This window comes from Vicia villosa, linkage group LG4 (assembly GCF_029867415.1).
Source record: "Vicia villosa cultivar HV-30 ecotype Madison, WI linkage group LG4, Vvil1.0, whole genome shotgun sequence".
Taxonomy (NCBI): Eukaryota; Viridiplantae; Streptophyta; class Magnoliopsida; order Fabales; family Fabaceae; genus Vicia; species Vicia villosa.
The window spans coordinates 36,155,286-36,182,125 of record NC_081183.1 but is presented as its reverse complement, the minus strand read 5'-3'; the positions used below and the strand labels follow the sequence as shown (position 1 = coordinate 36,182,125).

At 35.3% G+C, this 26,840-nt stretch overlaps 1 protein-coding gene and 1 long non-coding RNA gene across 2 annotated transcripts; both read left to right on the top strand.

Moving 5' to 3' along the window:
- Positions 1 to 5,409: 5,409 nt before the first annotated feature.
- LOC131597071 (uncharacterized) lies at positions 5,410 to 14,757 on the top strand. Its single transcript, XM_058869786.1, has 2 exons — positions 5,410 to 5,496; positions 14,437 to 14,757. Exons 1-2 carry the CDS (start codon positions 5,410 to 5,412, stop codon positions 14,755 to 14,757), a joined length of 408 nt encoding a protein of 135 aa, XP_058725769.1.
- Positions 14,758 to 25,328: 10,571 nt separating this feature from the next.
- LOC131599057 (uncharacterized) lies at positions 25,329 to 26,403 on the top strand. Its single transcript, XR_009282525.1, has 3 exons — positions 25,329 to 25,479; positions 25,557 to 25,823; positions 25,902 to 26,403. It is a non-coding gene; the product is annotated as an uncharacterized LOC131599057 (long non-coding RNA).
- The last annotated feature ends 437 nt before the right edge of the window (positions 26,404 to 26,840 follow it).

The following is a 26,840-nucleotide window of genomic DNA, read 5'->3' as shown; positions in this document are numbered from 1 at the left end:
AGTCAAGTCAAACCAGTCAATAAGGTGATAATTGGTCTAATAAAGAAACATGTGGGGAAGAAGCCAAAGAATTGGCACAAAACTTTAGATCAAGCGCTTTGGGCTTGTCGAACATCCCCTAAAGAAGCAACTAATACTACACCTTTCCAACTTACGTTTGGGCATGATGCAGTGTTGCTAGAGCATACAATAAAAAGGTCAAAGGTAAATTTTTTATTATCAATGATTTAGTTTGAAAGTTATTTTACCCATGTATTAAAGAAATAAAGCTTTAGGTAAATGGTCCCCACATTGGGAAGGGCCTTTTCGAATCCTAAAAGTAAATGGGAAATAATTAAAGAAATATAAACCATTCTTGCATGAAATCAGAATCTTGGCAAAATGATAAATAAGAAATTATACATAGCCAAAATGGTACAAAAGAGTAAAATTAAAAAGGTGCCAAAATGGCTTTGTCTTAAATGCTTGTAACATAAAGCAAGTACGTCAAAATACGAATTACACGTTAAGATTAAAAGGGAATAATAGTCTTCATCCTGTCATACTTAATCTTCGCCAAACTGAGCTTGTATTGAACAGCAGCCTGTATGCCTTTGAGGCGTGAAATTTCTTCGTTCATAACTGAATCATTTTCGACGTGTGCTACACTTAGCTTCGCCAGGTCATCAGCCTCAGTGCTATCTAAACCTTTGATGGAGGCTTGCTTTTCCTTGGCATCAGCAATCTTCTTCTGCATATCTAGAATATGAGACTCCCAGAGATTGATCGAAGTTGTGTAAATGTCATACTCTGCTTGGGCTGTCTTCCTTGAGTGCATTAAACCTTCAGACTCTTTGTAAGTGGTGAGAACATTGTCGAATTCAACAGCTTGTGCTTGTTCTATGGCTTGAAGCTTCGATTTAGCATCTACTTCCCTATTGTATTCTGCACATATTTGGTCAATCAAGTGTTGGATGTCAATCAAGGCCTCGCCTATGTTAGTGGGGCAGGCAGTGATGTTGATTCGACTGATTAACTTTTTTATCCCAAAGCAAGCACTAAAGTCCTTCTTCAAAACTTCAAATAAGTCAACTTCGAATACGGATTTCTTCACTTGTTTGAGGAGTTTGTAATAAGAAGTTTCATTTGCGCTAGCACCAGAGTGGGTTGAAGCTCTAGAAATGCTTTTCTTAGAGGAAGAATCTTTTACAGCAATCATCAATTTTACATATTTGAAGGGATCACTCTCTTTGAGGGAAGTATTTTCTTCTTCAGTGAGTGGTGTGATTGGTACCTGACTTGAAGTTGGTTGAATGTTTGTTGGATCAGGGTGTGATTCTTCAGCTGCATCAGGTTTTGACTCCTTGTTTTCAATTTCTTGCTTTGCCTCCTCATCCATATCCTCATCTTCATGAAAGTATGTCTCAAATTCATCTGAAGATTTTTCATCATCTTCGACGTAATCTTCAAGGAATTGAGCCCTTTTGGGGGGAACATTTCTAGGGATATCATTAGAATCTTCATATTCCTCCATTGCCTCCTTTCCAGCTTGTGTAGGCTTTTTTGAGGCATCTTTGCCAGGAGAGGAAGTTTCTTGTTCACCTTGAACATCACATCCTTCAGGATGTTGAACTCCACTCGAAGATCCCTTATTTTGAACAGCACCACTGGATGTGAGAGGAGGCGAAGGGATCTCAGTGCTTGGAGGATCAGCTTGATTGGCAGAAGAATTAAGAGGAGTAGTTGGTTTATCCTAAAAAAGATGAAGAAGTATTAGATTGAGAATTGGAAATTATTCAAAAGATAAACTAATTATTAAGCCAAAATTTTACCTTGTGATCATCAGGATTAGAAGCATTGCTTCCAATATGCTCCAGAATCACACCCCCAGAAGGTTGAGGCTCAGCGTCCTTTTAAGTAGGGGGAATTTTCACTTAAATATCCTTTTGATTGATAGCTTGATAGGAGGCATCTGTCGACGTCTTGCTCTTCTTTTGTTTCTTCTTGGTCTTGAAGGGGGTAGGAGGAACTTCTTTATCATCATCTTCAATAACCACCGTTGCATCTTTATTGAGGGCCTTTCTTTTCTTAGGTGTGGGAGGAGGTAAGCCACTGCCCTTAAAAAATCAAAATTTTATAGTCAGGAAAATATGAAAGATAAAAGAAAGTTATATGAGTTAGTACCTTTGAACTTTTCGCCACTTTCTCTGGAGAAACACCCTTTGCAGAAGGAGCCCCCTGACTAGAAGAGGTTGTTGGTTTAGATGCAGTAGTCAAAGTAGCCTTTGACACAATTTTCTCCTTTTTAACTGCTTTCCTTTCAATAGCTGAAAACAAACACATCCTGGGAATTAGTTAAAAGGAGTTATGTTTTAAAAAGGAAAGGGGAATAAAAACCAGGAATTCCTTCGACTCCACACCTTCACATGTAAGAGATACGATTCTCACTATAGACAATTCATAGTGGAGGAAACCTTTGAAACTGTCCAGAGTGTGCTTAGTCGAAACTACCCTTTTTGTAGGTTTTTTGGAATCATTTTTTAATTCTTTAAAAATATTTTCACAAGTAAACCAATATGGGTAAGGTGGAGAAAATGCTAAGGCAAAATCAGCATTAGGTAGCTTTGGAAATTTGGGTGGTTGAAGTTCGAAAGCTAGGTCATACCTGAACTCAAGTTTTACAGATTAAGGAATTTTTAAAGATGGAAGTAATTTAGTAAATTTTTCTCTTAAAGTTCGTGAGCATTCTAAATCGTTTGACTAAGCTAAGTAGGATCATAGACAGTTTCAAAGTAATCCTGAAACGCTTTGATTTCTTCAAAATGTGTTATCTTACCTTTGTAAACATTTTCCTGCACAAGTGAGAAGGCTTTGGTCAGATGATCACTAATTTGGGCAGTGTCGAACATGTTGTTTGATTAAAATTTTGTCCACCAAGTATAAAAAACATTGGTCATGTAGAAAGCAGGTTGATAAGAAATAAGGCTAAATTCAACAAAATTAGCATGATATTCCTGATGCTTTGCAATATCTCGAACATCATAGTCTACCCCTACGAAGCAGGAATCACGCTTTTGAGGAAAAGAAGTTCAGGGATAAGTTGACATAACCCAAATTGTCGAGAGACAAAGTTAGGTTTGTAAGCTAGCTGACAAACATAACTCTTCACTGGCAAGATCCTAGAAACTAGCAATCTAGGAAGAAGGAATGCACTCCATATGTCTTCGACCTTAGTATTTGCATCCTTCACAGCATCCCCAATTGATGAAGTGAACTAGGAAGGTCCATGAGTCCGGCTGGCGAAAGGGGCCATAGAAGAAGTAAAGTTGTTATAATTCGAAAACATTAATATATATTTGGTGAGGCAAGTCTGAAGATTTTCCATATCATCATTGGGAGTCAATTGCAAAAGTCTAGTTCCTTCAATGCTTTGATTGGCTATATTCGGATCCTTTTCATTGATGGTGCCAGAGGTTCGAAGAGATAGTTCAAATGTGGCATTTAGCCACAACTGAAGAAGCCAATAGGGTCCAAACAGAAGTAGATGGATAACAACTTCATATTCTTTGAGTTTGGTAGTAGCAGCCCCTAAACTCTCATACAAACTAGTTAGGAGCAGTTCACTTATACAAACTTTTTGACTAGCATGTAACTGGTTGGCTAAAGTCAAAAACCTTCTAGCTACTTGCAAAGATTTATAGCAAAAGATGAATTTTTATAACCATAAAGCTAAGAAAGCTATGTGTTCAGTATCATAAACACCCTCCCCTTCGACATGATAAAGGTTAGTGTAAGCACTAAAGGAAGCATTTTTTACATTGAAGTCAATAGTGTTACCAGAAAGCAAAGAAGGGGTTAATACCTGGGAAGCATAAATAGCTTTTTGTTCTTTGGTAGGTTTTGGGGGTGTTATTAATTCTTGATTCCCAGAAGTGATGAGTTTGTTGGTTGGAACACTTTGAGAAGCTGAATCTTTAGAAGTTCCTATTTCTTTGATGCCCTTGGATCTCTTCCTTTGTTTGTTCGGTGACATTGTTACAGATTTGAAGCTTTAATGGATTTTTTGAGAAGAGATAAAGAACGCAGGTTTAGAGAAGAGAGAATTTTCTGGGTTTTTGTTGAAAGAAGAAAGTGGAAAATGAGAAGAATAACTTTTATAATGAGAAGTGGAAGCAAGAGCAGTTACATCTCACAAAGTTAATGGGGCACGTGTCCAAATCTTTTGAAGAAGATGGAGAGGTTATTATTTAAATCTCCTTGGAAGTTGATATTCATGATGCATAACTACTGCACGCACGTCTTGATTAGACGTTTTGAAAAAGCAAATCATAATTGATTATGACGTCATGAGTTGAAGGTTAATGAAAGGTTGCTGGTCAAAATTTGATGATTACAAGAAATGTCCATTTCTATACTTATTCGAAATAGACATTTATTGGGGGCAATTTGTTAGCTGGAAATTTCGAACTTTGATAAAGTTGATTTAAGGATGTCACATTTTAAACAAATTAGCATAAAATGTGGCTTCATAAAGCTATTTTACATTTATTCTTGTAAGAGAAATTGATATGTCGAAGTGAAATCCAAATCAAGTGTATGATAGAGATATTTTTGCAACATGGAGAAGTTTACTTCGGCAGCCACGTTGGATGATTTCAAAGCTTCGAGCGGGAAAGTTTGAAATTTGAATTAGTTCCTTTTCACCAGAAAGACACATGGTATCATCAGAGGGTCTTGTCATTTGAAATATCGAAACATGGCATGCATTTGTGTAGAGACCGTTAGGGTCAAATTATTATAAATAGGAGTGTTAGATGTTAGGATTCGTGTGTTTTGCATTGTATACAAAAAAATCACTCAAATACTCGAAGTACTGGAGCGAGAGAAAAAAGTTTGCTGATTATGTATGTATACCAACACCATTACTTTCATTTAAAGTCATTTATATTTTCATCAATATCATTCAATATTTTGTCTTTTATTTTTCTTTACTTTAAGTCAGACCCTTTTACATTTCTGTCGAACCTCTACTTTTCTGCACTTTATGATTCCTGCAAACATTTAAATTTAACCATTTAAATTTCATCCAGTGTTCATAGTCCAAAGCTTAGTCCTTTTACTTAGATAATAATATTTTCTTTTATAAAGAAGTCTTGTTTACCTTTATAAGTCAAAATAATGTTCATTTGTGAATCAAACTTAAAGAATGCCAGAACTTAAGACACATGTCTTAGAATCAATCTAGTCAATCTTGTAAGTTACCAAATTATAGAGTTTGGAAGACTAGCAGTTGTTTGTCAGAAATCACTGGTAAACACGGTCAAGGTAGATGTGGTGATTTCCATATTTACGGATATATCTGATTTGAAGAAGAGGGTTCTTGAAGAAGGACATCATAGTGGATTGAATATTCATCCTTGAAGTACTAAGATGTATCAAGATTTGAGGAAATTGTTTTGGTGGTCAAGTATGAAGAAAGAGATTGCCAAATTTGTGTATTCTTGTTTTGGTGGTCAAGTATGAAGAAAGAGATTGAACATTAAAAACTGTTTGGCTTGATGCAACTCTGATCCATTCCTGAGTGGAAATGGGATAACATTTTTATGGATTTTGTGTCGGGTTAACCTAGGACACCGAGTAATTGTGATACGATTTAGGTTAGTGTGGATAGATTGATGAAATCTTCCCACTTTATTCCTATTAGGATGGATTATCCAATTGAGAGGCTCGCGAAGCTATGTGTTGAGAGGGTAGTTTGTTTACATGGTATTCCGTCTAGTATTATGTCTAATAGAGATCTGAGGTTTACTTCTATATTTTGGAAAGGTTTGCAACGTGCTTTGGGTACTAAGTTGCGTTTGAGTTCGGCTTATCATCTGCAAACAGATGGTCAGACTGAGAGGACGATTCAGTCACTTGAGGATCTTTTGAGAGCTTGTGTATAGGAACAAGGAGGTGCTAAGTGTAACACCCCATTTCTACCCGGCAATTATAATGCGGAAAATATCAGAGTATTTAAAAATTTCTCGACAAACAAATGAGGCATCACATATTCACTTCAACAATAAATCACTTCATCGCATTTAGCGGATACATAGCACTTTCTAAAACAGAATAACTTCTTTTATTAATAAAACAGCGGAGTCATGATTCTCAATTTCAGAATCAAGTAACATCTTAATCACATAAACAACATCATATTAATAAAGAAACTTCACTTAACATATCATCCTAATAAACCAGGATAGTCACAAGAAACAACAACATCATAAACATTATAAATCGTCCCCCCGAGTGCTACGTATCAGAGCGACAACCGACTCGATTAACGGCAACTAAATCTTCATACTCGAACACCTGCACGTTACCAATATAAAGGCAACGGCGAACAAGAGAAAAGGGTGAGATATCAAATCATATAAGTGAGCGCATGATAAATTGTATATATAGTTATCACATCCAGGCATATATAGTTATCACATCGCAAGTATTAACATTGCTATACACTTCATGCATTCACTAACCCATAAATCTCACATACTTTACATCTCACAACAAATCATATTCTCATCAATTACATATCTCCCTCATTTACTTTACAAGCTAATTCACGATACATCACAAGTATAAAACGCAACTATAGTCCCAAAACATCACCGCATATAAGTCATACATTTAGTCACGAAACATCACATATAAGTCATACATTTAGTCACGGAACATCACATATAAGTCATACATTTAGTCACGAAACATCACATATAAGTCACACAGACATATTCAGTTAATTGTATTCACAAGTATTGATATCATCATTATATTCACAAAGTCATCAATTCACATATATCATCATTTAACAAGTCACGAAATACAATTACGATATAGTCACAAAACGTCACAACTATGAATCACATAAGACACATGGGACATGACTCATGTATATGCATGTGGTACCAATCGGAGCTTCAGCCCCCGTCACCAATTGCCCAATTCTGAGGCACAAGGCATAAGCCTTCGTCACTAATTTTGCCAATCCAGGCCGTCACAGAGTATGCATATGAAATGTGACTCGACAAACAAGACAACACAACATACTTATCACAATCACATATCGTCACGAGGCATAAGCCTATATCACAATCAATTACCATTATACGAGGTAATTCACGTCACCATAATATTTCATCTTCACTTAGTCACAAAATTATCGTCACGAATATATATACAACATCACGTATTACCAATCATCACAAACATTGTCATGTTTCGACACATCACGACAAACATATAATTTCAAACATTAACAAAATCATCACAACATCATCATGTTTCGGTATATCACAACAAATCAACATTTGAGTCAATTCACATTAGTCTCATAATTCTCTATAAATTAGTCTTCTAATTAACTCACTAATCCACTATCAACTAACCAAAATTATTCACATAGGATACTTCAATTAATTGTGTAAATTTCGTGTCGCTACCGGTTACCTAATTTTCGGTTATATCCTTAATATTCACGATTTATGAGTCTTCGGGTTACACTTCCAAGTCACCAAAAACACAACTCAACCGGTTAATTCGAATACAATTCTATTCTTTACCGGTTATTCGATTCGTTCGGTTAAATTCTCAAGATACCGTTATTTACCGACAAACCGAATAATTAATCTAAGTCTAAGTGTTTTTCAATTAAATAAACTAATTGAGATTAATTCAACCATTAATTTAATCGACCGATTAACATCACAATTTCGACAAAATAACACCACCATGTTAATATACTAATTAAACTTAGCTATCTCGTCAAATTCCATCAAATTCCGGACAACTAATTATACCGCTTAATTCGGCTATTTCGATCAAACAGGACTGTTTATTAATTTTATAATTACTACTGTTATTATTCCAACTATCCTATTGTCTCAATTATATTTTCATTTCATAATGGTCATGCAAATAAATTAATTAACAGTATTAAAACAAGAACATAACAGGGCACATGTGAGAAATGGAAGAGAAACGATTTAACATCACACAGTATGTAGCATAATGGTCCTTTAACATGTTAATTTGTTTAGAATCATGCTAAAAGTTTCTTTTGTGAGGTGTGTTTACTGACTGATCAACTACCTACAGATGTACTCATATACTCATATACTCATATGCTTTATGATATAATAGGGACGTCATACAATTCCAATTTATTTGCTTTGCTAATGGACGCAACTTACCAACATTATGCTGCCGGCACTCATGAATTGGAACTACGTCCGTCATGACTTAGAAAGTCATGAACTTGGAATGACGTCCCGTCAATGGGTCTATGTTTGTTTCCAAGATACCGACAGCAATTTCAACAATAGGGATTCACAGCATTTCATAGATTTTCAATTTTTCTAGCAATAATTAACACAAGCAAAAAAAAATAAATCTACACATCTAATTCCCCACATACAATTGTTCATAAGCCCCATTATAGGAAGAGAATCCCACCCTTACCTTATCAATTGAAGCAACTCAATGGGTCTCCAATTGCATCTCCAATTGACACCATGGATGGAAATCTCCAAGCTTCTAGTCTCCCCTTCAAGACATAGCCTCCTTCTCTTCTACTCTTATTTTCCCCAAAAATGACAACACTACTCTTCTATCTCTAAAACCCTAATTTATCATTTTCCAATGGGCTTAGTCTTTAGCACAATTTTCATAAACCAAATTAGGCCCAACAACATAAATAACCCGAAATAATCAAAATATTACTCTTATTAATATTCCAACAATATAATAAATTCCGACTTGTAAATAATATTATTCTTAATATTATTCTTTGACCGTCCGACTAAAATACGACTTTTAACTTAAAAAATTCAAATACGCTTCTTAAAATAACACCGAAAATCCAAATTGACTAATATATCATATTTCCGGTCTAATCTTAATTATTCAGAAAATTCCCAAAACTTCAAATATTATTCCAATAATATTTCTAATACTGAAAATATCAAAACTCTTGATTAAATGTCAATCCGCTATCCCGAAATAATACCGACTAAATCGTCTCAAAATACAAAAACTTCACTAAACACTCTGAACGTCTAGATTAAGTGAATAATCGAATTTTCGGGCGTTACAACTCTCCCCCACTTAGAATATTTTCGTCCTCGAAAATCTACTTAACAACACCGTCGCAACCAAATCTCGTACCCAATTCTCAAATATCCAAATCGCGTCTGGTAACACTTCAATCACTACTTCTTCGGCACAACAACGATTCCACAAGAACACAAACACATTACTATTCTTACTAGATTCATAATAATCTACAACCCAATGCAGCATCCTGGCTCATCGCACCTATTCCAACAGTCTATCAATCCAAACATCAAGATAACTTCACTTCACAATTTTCTAATATATCATCCTTCACTTCTTACAAGTCGTATAACAACAGTGCAACACAATGCTTCCGCTGCACAACTCTGATAATTCTTCTTTAAGTCACTGCCTTGTTAAAACTCCGTCAACTGTATGGTTCATAAATTTTCAATCCAACGCAGACTTTCCTTAATACTCATTTTCACATCGTTGTTTCACTGTTACTTCCAAATCTTTCGCCTTGCGACATTCGCTTACACAAAACTCATTACTCCAAATTGTTTATTTCGTCCAACTCTTACTCAACCACTCTTATCATCAAGTTACACAAACTAGTGAACGACTAACTTCGCGATACAACATCAATACTCTTTCCTCACTATTAAGATAGTAAGACAAAGCTATAACATCCAACACGATTTTCGCCTACCATTAACAATGGATTGAGGGTGATCAGTTCCCCAATTTGTCAATTAGTATTCGACAACCATAATGGAGTATAAACCGTCGTTACTTCATAATAGTGTCATTTCTGAATTTTCACTCAAATCTAATAACACATCATAATCCAATAATTCACCTAGGGTTTTTTGCAATCCCCACAACTTCCTATTCATTATATCTCGTTGATGGGTCACCAACGTCCAATATCTTACAAAACCCGCTTCATATTCACTTAGCATCACCCAATCGTCACACGTCTTTCCATCTTCAAAAGTACTGCTATACTCGTTCTACACAATTTATCTCATTATCTGTCCGACGCTTCAAACGGAGCTCAAATCGATTATTCGGAACTCCAATTATGAATTTTCTTAAAGTTTCACAATGATTCTGAATTTCCTGCGACTCGTTTACGAAGATCCCACTCCGAAACTCACTCTTCTTCGACTTAAGCATATTTCAAACAGTCTCTAGCATAACTCCTCATCTTTAAACCCTTTATAACTCGAGAGGTGCATTCTTTCATTGAAATTCCAGTCTTGATATCATTGAGACAACAATTCTTTTCACAAGCTACGCACATCCTCGAGTTTCCAGCTCGGACTCGCGATTCTCATCACTTCACGCATCGACTACATCCAAAAATCACTTATGCGAGTCCAACATAAAATTCGCTACAACTTCATTACTCCATCACTTTTCAAGCATTAGCATCTCATGAAAAGGTTACTCACACCGACAACTTCACAGTCCTCAACCGTACTGAACATCGCAACTCTCTAAATTCTGCTTCCCAAAATCATTCTTAACTTCACGTCACCTTCGAATCCGGGTAACATCCAAAACTCTCAACAACACTTGCATCTTCGCTTATCGACAGCATACCAGACTATCTTTTATAACAGAAACCTCTTCGAGAAGCAAGGCTTCTCCCCCACTTATCGTCAAACTACTTCTTGCAACAAAACAAATAAGTACCAACAGTATTTTGCACACATGTCGCGTACTATAGGATAAAACACTGACAGCATTCAACTTTCGTACAAACTCAACAGACTCGACAACTTGGTCGGACAGACCGACCTGCTCTGATACCACTAATGTAACACCCCATTTCTACCCGGCAATTATAATGCGGAAAATATCAGAGTATTTAAAAATTTCTCGACAAACAAATGAGGCATCACATATTCACTTCAACAATAAATCACTTCATCGCATTTAGCGGATACATAGCACTTTCTAAAACAGAATAACTTCTTTTATTAATAAAACAGCGGAGTCATGATTCTCAATTTCAGAATCAAGTAACATCTTAATCACATAAACAACATCATATTAATAAAGAAACTTCACTTAACATATCATCCTAATAAACCAGGATAGTCACAAGAAACAACAACATCATAAACATTATAAATCGTCCCCCCGAGTGCTACGTATCAGAGCGACAACCGACTCGATTAACGGCAACTAAATCTTCATACTCGAACACCTGCACGTTACCAATATAAAGGCAACGGCGAACAAGAGAAAAGGGTGAGATATCAAATCATATAAGTGAGCGCATGATAAATTGTATATTAGGATCCAGGCATATATAGTTATCACATCGCAAGTATTAACATTGCTATACACTTCATGCATTCACTAACCCATAAATCTCACATACTTTACATCTCACAACAAATCATATTCTCATCAATTACATATCTCCCTCATTTACTTTACAAGCTAATTCACGATACATCACAAGTATAAAACGCAACTATAGTCCCAAAACATCACCGCAGATAAGTCATACATTTAGTCACGAAACATCACATATAAGTCATAGATTTAGTCACGAAACATCACATATAAGTCATACATTTAGTCACGAAACATCACATATAAGTCACACAGACATATTCAGTTAATTGTATTCACAAGTATTGATATCATCATTATATTCACAAAGTCATCAATTCACATATATCATCATTTAACAAGTCACGAAATACAATTACGATATAGTCACAAAACGTCACAACTATGAATCACATAAGACACATGGGACATGACTCATGTATATGCATGTGGTACCAATCGGAGCTTCAGCCCCCGTCACCAATTGCCCAATTCTGAGGCACAAGGCATAAGCCTTCGTCACTAATTTTGCCAATCCAGGCCGTCACAGAGTATGCATATGAAATGTGACTCGACAAACAAGACAACACAGCATACTTATCATAATCACATATCGTCACGAGGCATAAGCCTATATCACAATCAATTACCATTATACGAGGTAATTCACGTCACCATAATATTTCATCTTCACTTAGTCACAAAATTATCGTCACGAATATATATACAACATCACGTATTACCAATCATCACAAACATCGTCATGTTTTGACACATCACGACAAACATATAATTTCAAACATTAACAAAATCATCACAACATCATCATGTTTCGGTATATCACAACAAATCAACACATTGAGTCAATTCACATTAGTCTCATAATTCTCTATAAATTAGTCTTCTAATTAACTCACTAATCCACTATCAACTAACCAAAATTATTCACAAAGGATACTTCAATTAATTGTGTAAATTTCGCGTCGCTACCGGTTACCTAATTTTCGGTTATATCCTTAATATTCACGATTTATGAGTCTTCGGGTTACACTTCCAAGTCACCAAAAACACAACTCAACCGGTTAATTCGGATACAATTCTATTCTTTACCGGTTATTCGATTCGTTCGATTAAATTCTCAAGATACCGTTATTTACCGACAAACCGAATAATTAATCTAAGTCTAAGTGTTTTTCAATTAAATAAACTAATTGAGATTAATTCAACCATTAATTTAATCGACCGATTAACATCACAATTTCGACAAAATAACACCACCATGTTAATATACTAATTAAACTTAGCTATCTCGTCAAATTCCATCAAATTCCGGACAACTAATTATACCGCTTAATTCGGCTATTTCGATTAAACGGGACTGTTTATTAATTTTATAATTACTACTGTTATTATTCCAACTATCCTATTGTCTCAATTATATTTTCATTTCATAATGGTCATGCAAATAAATTAATTAACAGTATTAAAACAAGAACATAACAGGGCACATGTGAGAAATGGAAGAGAAACGATTTAACATCACACAGTATGTAGAATAATGGTCCTTTAACATGTTAATTTGTTTAGAATCATGCTAAAAGTTTCTTTTGTGAGGTGTGTTTACTGACTGATCAACTACCTACAGATGTACTCATATACTCATATACTCATATGCTTTATGATATAATAGGGACGTCATACAATTCCAATTTATTTGCTTTGCTAATGGACTCAACTTACCAACATTATGCTGCCGGCACTCATGAATTGGAACTACGTCCGTCATGACTTAGAAAGTCATGAACTTGGAATGACGTCCCGTCAATGGGTCTATGTTTATTTCCAAGATACCGACAGCAATTTCAACAATAGGGATTCACAGCATTTCATAGATTTTCAATTTTTCTAGCAATAATTAACACAAGCAAAAATAATAAATTTACACATCTATTTCCCCACATACAATTGTTCATAAGCCCCATTATAGGAAGAGAATCTCACCCTTAGCTTATCAATTGAAGCAACTCAATGGGTCTCCAATTGCATCTCCAATTGACACCATGGATGGAAATCTCCAAGCTTCTAGTCTCCCCTTCAAGACATAGCCTCCTTCTCTTCTACTCTTATTTTCCCCAAAAATGACAACACTACTCTTCTATCTCTAAAACCCTAATTTATCATTTTCCAATGGGCTTAGTCTTTAGCACAATTTTCATAAACCAAATTAGGCCCAATAACATAAATAACCCGAAATAATCAAAATATTACTCTTATTAATATTCCAACAATATAATAAATTCCGACTTGTAAATAATATTATTCTTAATATTATTCTTTGACCGTCCGACTAAAATACGACTTTTAACTTAAAAAATTCAAATACGCTTCTTAAAATAACACCGAAAATCCAAATTGACTAATATATCATATTTCCGGTCTAATCTTAATTATTCAGAAAATTCCCAAAACTTCAAATATTATTCCAATAATATTTCTAATACTGAAAATATCAAAACTCTTGATTAAATGTCAATCCGCTATCCCGAAATAATACCGACTAAATCGTCTCAAAATACAAAAACTTCACTAAACACTCTGAACGTCTAGATTAAGTGAATAATTGAATTTTCGGGCGTTACACTAAGGATATTTATTCTCCTTTGGTTGAGTTTACTTATTATAATAGTTTCCATTCAATTATTGGAATGACATGATTCAAGGCTTTGTATGGTAGGAGGTGTAGGACGCCTTTGTGTTGGTATAAATCTGGAGAATGTTTTGTGGTTGGACCTGAGATAGTTCAACAGACTTCAGATAAGATTAATATGATTCATGAGAAGATGAAGGCGTCTCAGAGTCATCAGAAGAGTTATCATGATAAGAGGAGGAAAGTGCTTGAGTTTGAGAAGGATGATCATGTTTTTCTTAGAGTAACTCTAGTAACGGGTGTTGGTCGAGCGTTGAAGTCGTGAAAATTTACACTGTGTTTTATTGGCCTATCAGATTTCAGAGAGGCTAGGTGAAGTGGCATATCGGATTGCTTTAACACCATCACTTGCTAATATCCATAATGTGTTCCATGTGTCTGAGTTGGGGAGATACATTGCGGATCAGTCTCATATTGTCCAATTAGATAATGTGCAAGTAAGAGATAACTTGACTATGGAGATGTTGCCTATGCGGATAGAGGATCAGGAGTTAACGCAATTGTGTGGTAAAGAGATCGCTTTGGTGAAGGTTGCCTGGGTAGGACCGGCTGGTGATAATGTGACTTGGGAAATTAAGAGTCAGATGAGAGATTCTTATCTTAAGTTGTTCGTTTAAGGTCATTTTTTAGGACGAAAATCTTTTAAGTGGGGGAGAGTTGTAACACCCCAATTTTTTTATTTAGTAATTATTTTATTATTTAATTGTTATAATAATTATTATTTGATGTGTTGAATAATTATTTATTTGAGTTTTTGTGAATATGTGATTTAATTGGGTTATTAATGTGAATAATTGATTAAATGGAATATATGTATGTGTATTATATATTATTTAGGTTTATGAGTATGGGAATATAAATAACTAGTTGGGCCTAATAATGAGAATAAGTAGGGAATTTCTCATTTCACCCATATAGGGTGAAAAACACCTCTGAACCCCCCCCCCCCCCCCCCCCCCCCCCCCAAAAAAACCTTCGGATATGCATATCCGAAGGCACCCTTTTCACATTTTAAGATGTTTCAGATATGCATTCGAAAACACCCTAAACCAGTTTCGGATATGAACATGCAAAATGTGCTCTAATTATTTCATTTTTGAAAAAAAATACAAAATTACATTGTTATAATCGTAGTAACTAAATTTAATACCTTTTTATCAGATAAAATGTAATGGAAATAAAAAGAAGGCTAAATTACCGTTTTGGTCCCTCTGTTTTGACATTTTCACGATTTTGGTCCCCCTATTTTCTTTTTAAACAGTTTTGGTCCCCCATCTCAATTTTGAACCAACTAGTCATGTACTGTTCATGTACGGTCATGTACTGTTCATGTACGGATCATGCACTGTTTATGAATAAAATTGGGATGGGGGACTAAAACTGTTTAAAAAGAAAATAGGGGGACCAAAATCGTGAAAATACCAAAACAGGGGGACTAAAACTGTAATATAGCCTAAAAAGAACGTAGACTCAATTAAAATATCAAAAAATAGTAATCTGTGTTCTGATAAGTGCAAAATGTAGAAATATTACAACACCAAATAAAAGTCATAAACACGGGTTACTACTACTACTACTGAGTATTTCTAATCCTAACCCCCTGCGACCTCCTCCGCCTCCTATACGCCGCCGCACTGGATGCCTCACTAACCATCCTCTGCACTATTGCAACTGCCTTTGCACCGTCCTCCTGAATGATCTCTCTATCCAATGCCTCTTGTCCAATCATCTGTATCTACTAGCATATCGGCGAGAGATCAGTGGCGTGGTCATCCTCGGCCTGCTGATTCTCCAAGAGCTCCTCATGCGCTGGTGTCATACCCCAATTTTTGCCCTATGCATTTCGTTCGTTTAGGTTTGCCACATTCGTATTTCGTGTGCGTTCATGATTCATTCATCGCATTTTTTTTGCATAACTTGAAAAAAATTGGCTTTTTATTAAAGTCAACAAAAACAACATGCATTTCGCATTTTTACACATTTTTATTCAAATTACCATTTGTTTAATTTTTTATTTTTAGACAATTTATAGATGTTGTTTTATATTTTATCATTTTAAAAAAATATGTATTTTATTTTTAGTTTAATTTCATTTATAAAATACTTAGTTTTAAATATATAGTTTAATGTTAATTAGGATAGATATTTTTGTTTAGTTTAGTATTTTTATTAGGGTTAAACCCTATTTTGCCCCCTGCTATTTGGGGCGAATCCGAAAAACAACCCTGTAAAAAAAACACAGATATCGTCCCTGCCATTTGTAGATTCTTCTATTTTACCCCCTCATTGAATTTGGTCAACAAAAATGGTGATGTGGCGCTATTTTTTTAATTATTTAATTATTATATTATGACGTGGAATACTATAGGCTAACGTGGAATTTAATTTTTTTTATTTTAAATTCTTTTTAATTCCACATAGTAACCCTTTATTTTTTATTTATTTTAATTTTATTTATACTATTATTATTACATTGTTAACATTCAAAATATATATTTAATAATTCTTAAAAAACTGTCTCATGTGAGGCTTTAACCCAAGACCTCCCACACCATCCTAGCCAACTAAGCTATTTAATTTCCTTATCTATTAACTGCATCAATATCTATATCTTACATAGATATTATTCAACCATATATTAAACTGAAAATATTTTTTCAACCATAAGTATTATTCAACCCAAATTTATTATTTAACCATATATTAAACTGAAAGTATTTTTTCAACCATAAGTATTATTCAACCCAAATTTATTATTTAACCATATATTAAACTGAAAGTATTATTTCTATAAATAAATATAATTTTCAAATATATTATATATAAACGTTATTAAACAAACAATTTTAATATTTACTATTTAAATACTAACAATAATAAAATAATAATAAATTGAAAATAATTGAAATATAATTTCAGTTTATTAATTGAACGTAAATATAATAAACTGAAATATTTAAATATAATACTTTTATGTTTAATATATTAATTATTTTTAATTGAAATATTAAAAACAATTAAAATTTTAAGAGATAATAAATAATATTTTAAAAACAATTAAAAAGTTAATAATGCTACAGTAAAATTAATTCCAGTTTAATTTTAGTTTATTATTATAGTACACTAAAAATTAATTAACGTTATTATATTAAACTGGAAATAAATATATTTTAATATTTTAATATTTATTCACCACTTTGTCTTTTTTATGTTTTTTATATTTAATTTATATATTTTAGTTTCTTAATATTTCCTTTTATTTGAACGTAAATAAAACTAATATTAAATATATTAAACTAAAAAATAAATATATTTTAATATTTATTAATAATAAACTGAAAATAGAAATATGTCTTATTAATGATTGAAAGTAAATATTAAATATATCTAATTAATACATCAATTTTATATTTAATTAAATTGTTACGTTTTACAATATAACATATAAATACAAGTGGAGATATTATTCATATATAGCTTATGGTCTAGCAGTATAGTTACTTGTAATGAGGTGGGTAACCTGGGTTCAACTCTTTCCTCTTGCATAAATTTTGATGTCTTAACATTTAATTGTATTCTTAATAATTTAATAATAATAATAAAAATTAATTTGGCCAAATATGTAAGTATGAAGTGCGCCTAAGAGGGGGGGGTGAATTAGGTTTTCAAAAATTAATCGGTTTTATGAGAAAGTCTTTTCTGATTTTTGGTTAAGTGTTTGACGGCTTTTGATGGTTTTTATCTTTTTCTTGGTAATGGTGATGAAAGCGATAAAAGCAAAAAGATAAAGAACACAACGATATATACTGGTTCCCCTCACAATCCGAGAGTACTCCAGTCCCCTTTCAAACACGAAAGAGATTTCACTATAGTTAGAATTATTGTACAAGCCTATGCCTACTATCTAACCTATAGGGTGATCAAAGGTTCTTAACACCTTTAAAATCAATCAACACTAATGTGGATGAAGAACAATCCTCTTCAAACACACCACTTACTTCCAACAATCCTGGATAGTAAGGAAATAATTTTCTTTGAATTTTTACAAGAGATTTAGATGAAGTTTGTATAGCACTATCAATCTTGAATTGATCTTCTTCTTCAAATAAACAATTCTCAAAATGGATATAAGTGTTCACAATGTATGCATGAAACTTTGAATGAATTTCTCAATGAAAATGTGTATAGAAAGTTTCACTTGAAAGTAAGAATTTGATGAACACTTGGAAATATTGAAAGATGAAGATTTATGAAAGTTATGAATTGTTAATGAAGAAGGTGATTAATGATTATGAAAGATGTAGTATATATAATGTGCTAAACACCTCTTTGAATGGTTATTTTTCCATGAAGCAATGCATTGATTAAGTGGTATGAAAACAAATTCGTTTGAATGAAATCATGCAATGGAAAAACACACTGGTTCAGTAGGAACCGGTTCCTGCCTGAGACAACCCGGTTCCTGCTGAACGTTACAGCAGAAAAATTCAAATTTTGAACTGAGGAACCGGTTCCTGCCTAGGGACAACCCGGTTCCCCATAGTAAACCACAGAATGCTGAAAACTGAGAATGCTGGGAACCGGTTCCCCCATAGGGACAACCCGGTTCCTAAAACCTTTATTTTGATTTTTAACTTTGAAAAAGGTTTTTAAAGAACTTTTGAGGGATGACACTTTGTAGTATTTTTATGATATGCATGAAAATATATTTGTGAACAATTATATGTCAAAGTGAGTATTGTTTGTACCTTTGCCGTTTTAGCTTGATCCTTGAATCTTTATTGTTTCTTCAAGACTCTGAAATGATGTGTTTCTTGCTTAAAACTTGAACTACTTTTTGCACATCCTTTTATGAAAGCTTGATGTCCAAATTGTCTTCATCAAAACAAACTATGCTTGAGAAGCTTGCATTTACATTCTCCCCCTTTTTGATGATGACAACCAAGTCTTGAAAATGTTTTGAAAAAATTGTTTTGTGCTTTTGAAATTATGTTGAACAATGCAAGACTCCCCCTATGTTAGAGACTCCCCCTAAATCCATGATTCCTTCTTTTGATTTATGGTGATGAGTTTCTTTTGTTAATGTTAACAATGGCCTACATTTTTTCTTTGAAACAAAACAACACAAAACACATGCATATTCTTCTCCCCCTTTGTTATTATCAAAAAGGATGGGGAAAAAGAGAAAGTTGATAGGAAATAAAAACACAAGGTGAAATATCACAAATATAACACAAATCGAAATAAACATAACACGATTAAACAATACGAAACGTAGTTTTTTACGAGTACAACATAAACATAAATAATCCTAAACATCACGAAACATAAAGGGAACAATGTCTAAAACATAAAGAAAAACCAACAATAAAAGAGAGCATAATAATAATAAAGAGCACATAATTCAATCACTTTCATCCATTTGCTCTTCATCATCATCATCTTGTTCATCATCTTCTTCACTTTCTTCCTCTCCCTCATAATGAGCCAAGATCCGCCTTTGAGTCCGTTGAATTTCCCGCATTTGTCTTCTCATAAGGTTATGCTCATAGTTGTTCTCCCGCTTGTTGTTATCAATAGATGTTTGAATGGAGCAAAGCTTGTCAAACATCATCTCCATTGTATATCCACCTTCGGGAGGTTGAGGGATTTGAGGCACGGCCGGTTCGAAATCAACTTTGTAGAAAAATCTACCTTCACGATCCGTAACAATTCCTGTATTTTTAAGAGCGGTAGCGGTGGTGATAGCACACTCTTGTTCATCCATATTTTTCTTCGGTTCCCTTTGGAGGAGAACACCAGCATTCCGAACAATATGAGAGATGGCCCTTGCATAAGGTAAGCCTCCTTTAAGGGAAGCCATGAGCTGCATGTGGCGCATAATTGAAAGCGCCCAATTGACTTCAATGCCACGTCTTAGAGCAAGCAAAACCATCAACTCGAACTCATTGACCCTGGAATGGTTAGAATTCTTTGGAAATAAAACATAAGCAATGATAAGATGGAGCATCCTATCACTCACCGATAAGCTTGAACCAAACATGTTAAACTTGGTAGCAAGCTGTTGGCGAACTGTGTCGCGTTGAGTTGGTCGGCACATATCCACAAAAACATCAATCTTACTATACGGTTGCCAATCCTCCAGAATGTTACCTTGAAGGAGCACTAAACCCTCATATGGAATTCCTAATAGTTTCCCAAAATCCTCAACATCTAAGCAAATCTCTTTTCTTGAAACTTCGGATACCAAAGTGAACTCATCAAAATCATTGGTCACTATCTTAAGGTTATGGTAAAATTCCCTAACCAAATCCGGGTAATAGTCTCCCTGATCACTCACAAAATTTGCAACACCGGCATTAGCTAACCTAGCATTTAAATTAAAGCTATGAGTTGGGAAATCATGAAGTTTACCGTACTTAGCCGGAAGGAGTTTCCGACTACGAATGTTGAATGTGAGTCTCCGACTCTTGACAGTTGGTTGGAACTCTTGAGGATCTTCACTTGTCTCTCCAATCTTATTCTTTCCCTTTGCACTTCTTGAAACTTTGGGTGCCATTGTTGAAAGGAGTTGAGAGTTAGGGTTTAAGTTGGGATTTTCGGATTTGGTGAGTGGAGGAGGATTTGAGTGAGATATGTGTAAGAATGGAGGATTATATAGAGTTTTGAGGTAGTGGGTGTTTTAATTTTGAGAGTTATGGTGAGATAGTGAGGTTTTATTTTGGTTGACAACGGAGGTGGAAGGTTTGAAGAAGATGAAGATGAATGTTGAATGAGAGTGAATGTGAGTAAATGAGTGGTTGTGAGTGAGTGAATGTGTATTTTAAAAGATAGAAAGCATTTAAGTGATATAACAAATAAAACTGAAAAATAAAATAAAATAGACAAGTATACGTTACAGCAAAAGAGAGGAAAAGAAAATCTGAAAAAAAGTTCGTGGGAACCGGTTCGTCCCTACATGGGAACCGGTTCCTGAAGCACACAAAAACCACGCTTCTGGAAATTATTATGGGGAACCGGTTCATCCCACATGGGAACCGGTTCCTGGACTAAAAAAGTCCAAAATCTTTAATTTTATGAAATATAAAGCATACATATCATACATAAATACCAAGGCATAATATATGAACATTCATAAAACACTTTTTATCACATAAAATGTTAGAAACGTGTACCTTTGATTTATGATAATAACGAACGAATTTAAACATCACCTTCATCTAAAATTCCAAGCTCTCGTCGAATTTTGTAAAACGATTCTTTTGGGAGAGGCTTGGTGAAGATGTCCGCAAGTTGATTATGAGTATCTACAAAAGTGACTTCAACATCTCCTTTAAGCACATGATCGCGAAGGAAATGATGTCGAATGTCTATGTGTTTGGTTCTTGAATGCATGACCGGATTCTTTGTGATATTTATAGCACTTGTATTGTCGCATCGAAGAGGAATGCATCCAAGATCAAGTCCGTAGTCACGAAGTTGTTGCTTAAGCCAAAGAACTTGTGCACAACAACTACCTGCTGCTATGTATTCCGCTTCGGCCGTACTAAGAGCAACACATGCTTGTTTTTTACAAGCCCATGATACTAATGCATTTCCAAGAATGTGACAAGTACCACTTGTGCTTTTACGATCAGTTTTACATCCTGCTGTTTACGGTGATTTCCGGTAAACAACCGCTAGTCTTCCAAACTATAATAAATATGATTTGGTTACTTGCAGGATCGACTAGATTGATCCTAGGACACATAGTCAAGAAGATTGTTATCAATGTTCATTTGAATCATATTCGTAATTTGTCCTCTTCGATGAGTATTGTTCGATTCAAGAATCTTGGTAATTGCTTCGTTATATGTAATTATAACTTCAACAAGAAAAATAAATAACATAACATATGAAACTTAAAAATTGTTAAAACATAAAGAATCTTAAACTGCAGAAACGTTAAGGACTTTAAAAGTAAATGATCATGAAAGTAAATTCGAAAGTAAAATAAAGATACAGGAATGTAAATGACAAGAAATAAATGGAATGCAGTAACTCAGAAATGTATTCGAAAATGAAATACAATACACATGTATTAAAATGGTGGTGTCATACGTACATTTTCTCAGCGAACTCTTTCTCGTAACACTTGATACTTGAGTAAATATGTGAGTGATTTGTACAAAATGAACACACGGAATCCTAACATAAAGACCCCTATTTATACTAGTTTCGACCTTAACGGTCCTACACTAATCTGCTGCCACGTTTCTCATCAGAACTTCCAGCGAAGCCATCTGTATTTGGACAGTTACGATACTGTCTTCGAATTTCAAATCTTCCCGCCTGAGTCCGTCTTCGACGCGTGGCAGTGTAAAAACACTATGAAAACACGCTAAGTAGTAACACTTAAATATATACTTTATAAATTTTGTCTAAGTCCCGAAGACATACGCTTTCATTAGTCTTTCAGTGTTCACTATCTTCAACGAACTTAGAAGTCTGTATCTTCGAGGCATGACCATCAGTAGCCATTCTTTTACTTTTTAAGGGACGGCCATCAATAACCATCTCTTCCTTCGATTCTCAACCTCTTCGAAGGACAAACAATATGAAACGAAATCTTCAGCTAACAAATTGCCCCCAATAAATGCCTGTTTCGAGAGTTAACAGAAATAGGCGTTTCTTGTCATTATAAGATTTCGTTTTTATGATCCTTGAAAGTTCCAAGACTGCTGACTAACGTCATAATCACTGATAACACTGTTTCCGAAACGTCTTGTCATTTTCAAAGATGTCTTCTCATAACTTACACTCCCACGTTTTAACCTTACTTACTGATCATTATTCCTATATACTAGGAGTAAGGCTAACTTATTTAACCGCCGTTGGATTAAATCACCAACCGCCATGTGTCTCTCGGGTTTTACCCAAAAGATTTAAAAGGGTTTCCGTTAAACCTTTAAATATTTGACCTTGTGCCTTTATACCGCCTTCCATTCATCTTCTACACCGAGAAAACTAAGAATATCTTCACTCTTTCTAAAATCTTGCTCTCTTTAGCAAAAACTCCTCCATGGCTTCATCTTCAAATGTTCTTCAACCCGCTGTGAAGCTCCAATCAACAACATGTTCTGGGGGACGAGAGTTCGTTCCAAACCCTAATACTGAAGAAATACGCGCAATCTACGCTTCCCAGGTAATCATACCTTTTGATCTTTCTGGAAAAACTCTTGCTTTTATGGGTCCGTTACCGAGTGAAAATATCCAATCCGTGAATAAGTTTTTCCCTGCTTACTATAAAACTAGACCCATAGTTAGCAAAGTTAGGATAGATGAAGACGGTCGTTCTCCTTTAGGCAAATCTACTAATGTAGAGGAAACTTCAACTGCAACCCCTTTAGCTTTAGCCAAAATTAGGTTAAACTATATGACCAATTCTGTAAAAGTGTTTAGGTCATTTCCTTTAGCCAAAGATCCTGATTTGTATTATGCTTGGCTAGAAAAGGTAGAGAAACAAAAAGGATCCTTTTGGAAATCGTTAGGGATATACGATTTGATCCAACTGTCAAAAACAGGTTTAGAATACAACCAACCCATGTTAGTAGCAGCGGTTCATTTCTGGGATGCTTCTCACAATACCTTCCATCTTCCCTGTGGAATGGTTACCCCCACGCTTTTTGATGTGGCTGCTATTACGGGACTTCGACCAACTGGCGAAACCTTTGATCCCAATGACATGGATAATGACACTATAGGTTTCAACGATTCGCAAGTTACTTACACGGCATTCATCCAGAAACACCATATTACCGCCGAAGCGACAGTATCTGACGAAGAGCATATTGCTTTTCTAGCATTATGGCTTTCACGGTGCGCCTTCTGCTCAATATCTATCCAGGTTGCAAAGAGGTACCTTTGCATGGCTAATCAGTTGCATGCTGGTAGAAAACTCAACCTCAGCCAACTACTTCTAGGGTCTCTTTACGAAAACCTTAGTGAAGCTGCGAATCTTACCAAGAATTTCAAATCTGGCAGTTTACTTTATGCTGGTCCTTTTTGGTTATTGCAACTGTGGCTCAATGCCACATTCGAAACTTATCTTCCTTTTCGAGGAGATGTCAATGAGGAAGATAGCACAATCAAAAATCGAACTATAGAAGGGACCAGGTTAGCTTACCTAACTCCAAAAGAGGAAATGGGAAAGCTTCATGAACATTTCTTGGCGTATTCAATGATGTTTGCTCGGCGTGATCAGTTCGATCCTTCCATGGCCCCATTTGTACACAGAATAATAGGTCCTGAATGGTTTACTCGAAAATTTCCACCAACATCTCAAGATCAGCAAACTGAATCCATGGAAATTTGGGAAGCCTTCCTGACTCCAAGGTTGCTTTCCCAACGTCTTCGACCGTCGAAAGGTCAATGTACCCTCATGTGCTATCAACCAAATTTGGTCTCGAGGCAGTTTGGGCTAACTCAAATAACACCCAAGTGCTTATATGAGAAAAGGAACCATATGTGTTTCCACACTTTGTATTTGACTGAAGAAGAATGTGAACAAAAAATCAACAAATATAGTGGCGTCACCAACCTTTCTCCTATTCCTTTCGAACCTTCTTTCTACTCTACACCAGATTTCCATCAATGGTGGACAGAGTATTATAGCTCTCAAATTTTTGATGCTGATAGCCTTGCTCAAGAACTAACCGCAGCTTTCACTGATGTGCAGGAGAACTTCAAAAAAGGTACTTCAACTCATATTAAAGAAATCCAAGCTTTTCAAAAGTTCTTTGAAACTATCTATAGGCCTGATGATCTTAGTCGGACCGTTCGTGAGGCTGCAGTCACTTTGCGCGAAAAGTTTTCCACCAAACTAAATAAATTGAAATTGCCCTCGTATGTTCGACCAGAACTACGTTATGAAGTGGCTTTCAAACTTCATCCTCCAAAATTCCCTCCACTACCAAGTGCTGATTTTGGTGTGGCTCTAAGTCCTCCTTTCCCAGACTGGTTTGTGTGTGGGAATGCTCTCAAAATTCTTCGAGAGAGTACTAAAAAACGCGCTGAACGAGTGGTCCCGACTAAGCATACCTTGGATACTTTCAAAGGACATCTTCATATAGATCTTAAACATGTCCGTGTCCTGACTCCAATACCTGAAGGTTTGAATTAAGATAATCTTTTTCGACTGACTTTTCTTTTCTTTTACTGATATACTGATTTCAGTCTCAACTACAGCTGTTGCACGAAGGAGGAAGATTAAAGAAGCTTCTGCCCCAAAAGAGTCTGAGACATCTAAAAGCGACAAACCAAACGAAAGTGATTCGATCGTCACGGATAAGAAGCCCACGGTAAATACTTATCTCATACTCTCAATCTTGTACAATTCTGTGATTGGTACTCATCTTTCTCATCTTTCACTTTCCAGAGCTCGAAACCCCCAACGGGTTCGAAGCGTAAAGCTTCTTCGACCAATGCCTCAGATGGTGAAGACAAATCTCCTCCTCAAACTAGACAAGGACATAAAAAGAAACACAAAGCTGTTACCCCTTCAAGAAAAGGGAAAAAGGCAAGTCCTTCAAAAGCTGCTTCTCCTGGCAATAAGGCGTCTTCTGAAGAGTCTCCTTTGAAGACTGCCAGCAATGCTCTTGTTTTGGAAAGTCATAACTCAAGCCCAGACAATAATCCACCCAAGGTATCTTGCGTTTGTCTTACATATTATCTTGTAATTTTAACTAACTAATTGCACTGGCATTCTACCTTGTTATTGCAGGATGATGCTGGCACTGCTACTTCTGGTTTCAAAGACCCTGGCCTCACCATTGATGTTGATAAACTTTATGGTAATTGTTAAATTTCATCTTTCGTCAATTAAAACTTTCGAAGGCTTAACCTCACGATTAACTTGGCTTCGTTCGAAACAGATACTTCTCAAGCTAGAACCCATGTTCTCTCACCAGTCTTCGAAGACGTTAGGCCAATTGCCACTATATTGTCTAATGAGCCAATCGAAGAAAGCCAATCTACTGACGAATCCCCACCTACTCATCAAGGCAAAGATTTGGAAGAGGATCATCCGTTCTCCGGCAGCGACAATGTGAACCAGCAATCACATGGCAACGAAGATTCTGCATCGGAGAAAGATGCCATGGAGGAGATTTCTCAACCAGAAAGACCAATCTCTCAAGGAACTTCGACTCCCGATGTAGAAACTATTCCTGAGACAACTTCGACGCCTGCCCCTACGAAGCCTACTCCTTCGGAGCTTGAACAACTTAAACAAACTGATACTCTTGGGTTCCTAAAGGCTATCATGAATGTGAATACTTCTTCACTTTCGGAGCCTGATGTCTCTCCAGCTGTAACTGCAGATTCTAGTGACAAGGAAGATACTCCTAATCTTCTTCGACAAATAAAAGAGAGATTCTTTGGGGTTAATCTTGTAGATGTTCTCAACCGGGACCCTGTTAAAAGCTACAACTTAAATCAACTTTTAAAGAAAGTAGATTTGCTTCAAGTTTCCCCAGAAGTCTCAGAGATGATTGTTCTGCTAGGCTCTCTCCTTGAACAACTCCAAGCTAACATTCTTCGAAAGCAAAATGTCGAGAAAGAATTATCTGAGATAGTGGCCTCTCATGACTCTTCATGGAATTCTGCTGTGGAAGCCACAAAACAAGGTGAAGCCCTCAAGCTTAAACATTCGGCGAATCAA